The 2,830-nt window shown below is 38.2% G+C and overlaps 1 protein-coding gene across 1 annotated transcript in view; it reads left to right on the top strand.

Annotated features, from left to right (window-relative positions):
- The first annotated feature begins 1,491 nt into the window (after positions 1-1,491).
- tmem268 (transmembrane protein 268) overlaps positions 1,492-2,830 on the top strand; it is a 22,915-nt gene continuing 21,576 nt past the window's right edge. Inside the window, exon 1 of the mRNA XM_014013088.1 lies at positions 1,492-1,632. Within this exon, the coding sequence (XP_013868542.1) occupies positions 1,552-1,632 (81 nt within the window). The 5' untranslated portion in view covers positions 1,492-1,551. The remainder of the gene's footprint in view (positions 1,633-2,830) is intronic.

The raw sequence follows: 2,830 nt of genomic DNA, 5'->3' as shown, positions 1-2,830 counted from the left end.
CCCCCCGCCCTCAGTTTTGTAAACTTTGTAAGATACTTTTTTTCCTAAATACTACATAAAAACCTGTGTTTCCTGTCTTCTCTAACTCCAGTGACCTGAGGCTCATTTCAGTTCAGCTGAAGGTTTGTTCCTGTTTAAAAGGAGTTTTTCCTTTCCACTGTCGCCAACCACTCAGGATGCGAGACTGCAACTAAACGATTCAACACAATCTGATCTATAATGTATGTGAATATTTTCTATGATGCTCTGAGACGACTCCTGTTGTGAATACAGTACGCATAAAGTGAGTCGCAGAAAACCTAACTGTCGAAATGTACAATGCATTGAAGTAATGGTTTTACATGGTGGTTACAGGGCAGCAGCACTGCACCGTGCCTCAATAGCTGGATGAGATTAGAAAATTAGGTCGTGGGATGGCTGGTGAACTACATGTTGTACAGGGATTAACAGCAAGCCACACTGCAGCAACAATACACCACAAAAATGCCAGAATAATCTTTGAGACAAATCTATGCAAAGCTACATAGATAACCCACACCACAGCCAGAGGGTTTTAGTCATAGCCTGCTGCTGGTGCAGGTTTAGGTTAGCTGGTTTAAAACACACAGGGCCTCTGTTCTCGCTGGGAGGGGGACTGCGTTGTTTCATAATGCCTTTTCAACACCCCGAGCTCCCGGTTTTCTGCTCCCTGCTCTTTAAATCCGCCGGGATTCACACGCCGACATCGCGTCTCTTCATCCCACCTTGTTGTTTTATCGATAAATGCCAGGAGGAGGCTCGAAGCGAAGTGGAATAAACGATTTTTATTAAGAGAACAAAACAAAATGGCGGTGGTAACTACAGAGGCCTGTGGCCGTCAACACAGCACGGTTACAGCAGAGTCCTAACCACAACTTACACGCTTTAGATTTAAATAAGAATAAAACAAGTTTACATGTGTTTAAAAAATATCAGGACAAAAACGCATTAAAATGAGTGTTTTGACATTTGAAGTGAAAAGGGGTGTGCTCCTTAACTGTGAACGAGCGCACGATCCGGCTCGGAGACAACGAGGGCAGGAGCGTTCGGAGTATGCCGCCCGGCAGACACACGCTCGCTTATTACGCCGGCACATAAATGGAACGGACCTAAGGAATTAGCCGAAGCCACTACTAGCGTCAGTTTAAGCTAACYGCTAACATCAGATGCGTAGTATTTGTTAGTAAATAACAGTTTCTTGCTATTTTAACCATAGACATACACACACCAGTATTAAAAACGCAAGCGAATGCGCATTTATTTCCAAAATATCCCTCATAAAAGATTTACCTGGAAAATACTCCAGCTAACCTCGAAGGCTAACAAGCTAGGTTGGCTAACAACAACAATCAAGTCGTCGCTTTTTAAAAAATAAACACCAACTCCCGGCCTCAAAGTATAATCCCGTGTGAACAATAATGCCATTTCAAACTCAGCACTAACGCCACCCTRTCTGGTAAATCGTTTTGGGTTAAAATATTTTAAATTTTCCAGCCACTGACCTGGTCTTGTCCCGACTTGTTGTATCGCAGAATGAGCTTAGCAAAGGCACACACCGAGAGGAAGGTCTTTGATAAAACCTGCCCTAACTTTGATGAGGCTGACGCTSTGCAGGTAAACAATCCGATCCGCTTACTTGTGCTCCCTTCTTTTTTTCTCTCCCGGGGATTAAAAAAATGAATGGAAAAAAAAAGGAAAAATAAAGTTGTTGATGCTGGACTCAATCCGTCACCTAAAGAGCCGTCAACGGCTACTGAGGAGATTGAGCCGGAGGAAGGCGATGGTATTTAAATAAATTAATAATTTTAATTAAAAACAATAATCAAACAAATGTTTGTTATTGTTAAAAACGGCTATATTTTCTCCTGCTAAAAATAATCGGTTTGCATACTTTTAATTGTTTAAACAACCTTAAAAAGCAATGCTTATTTTGCTATTTTTAGTTTTTTTTTTTCCTCAAGCAAAACGAATATTTTCAGAATAAATATATTTATGTTTAAGTATTAAAACTGCTATATGATTAGGGCAAGAAAACTACAAACAAAATTAATGAAAAACTGATCAAAACCTCCAGGAGCAAGGAAACTTGATGATTTAAAACTTTTGCACAGAGCTGTGATTTTGAATTTCAGGATTATTATTATTATTATGAGTTAAAATTCTCAATTTATTTTTCATGCATGGGTAGGGTATTTTCACCACTAAAAAARGTCATCATTACCAGAAACTATCTCCAGTTTTTGTTGACTTTTATTTGACTTAGTCTGATTTTTGACTCTGTGATTTAGTATTTTAGTTATATGGTATTTGGTATGCATTAAAATGTATGGAAGCCCATTTCCGCCACCCTGATAAAAAAATAAAACTTGTATCTCATAATTATGACTTAGCTTTCTCATTATTATGAGATACTATCTCATTATTATGACTTAGCTTTCTCATTATTATGAGGTACAAGTTTTATTTATTTTTTTAATCAGGGTGGCGGAAATGGGCTTCCATAAAAATGCCATAATTATAACTTTGCATCTAATAAAAGATGCTGAGTTAATAGTTTAGGATAGTATCTCATTCTTACAAGATGGTAAGTTATGGTTAAGAGATCATAACTCTTCTTAAATAAAGGTCCTATTATTATAATTCTGAGATGTCCTGATGYATCTCAGTAATCCAGGTAAAAAATCAAAGGAAAAAAAATTGCATAGGTTTTCTGGACGGGTTCTTCTTCAATGAAAYGTTTCGTCTCTCTTCCAAGAGACTTCTTCAGTCTGAGAGTTTCAGGCAAAATTCAGGCTTTTGAGTCCTGCCTCCA

The sequence above is a fragment of the Austrofundulus limnaeus genome, unplaced genomic scaffold (assembly GCF_001266775.1).
Source record: "Austrofundulus limnaeus strain Quisiro unplaced genomic scaffold, Austrofundulus_limnaeus-1.0 Scaffold98, whole genome shotgun sequence".
Taxonomy (NCBI): Eukaryota; Metazoa; Chordata; class Actinopteri; order Cyprinodontiformes; family Rivulidae; genus Austrofundulus; species Austrofundulus limnaeus.
The sequence above is the reverse complement of the archived record's forward strand: the minus strand, read 5'-3'. Positions and strand labels throughout refer to the sequence as shown.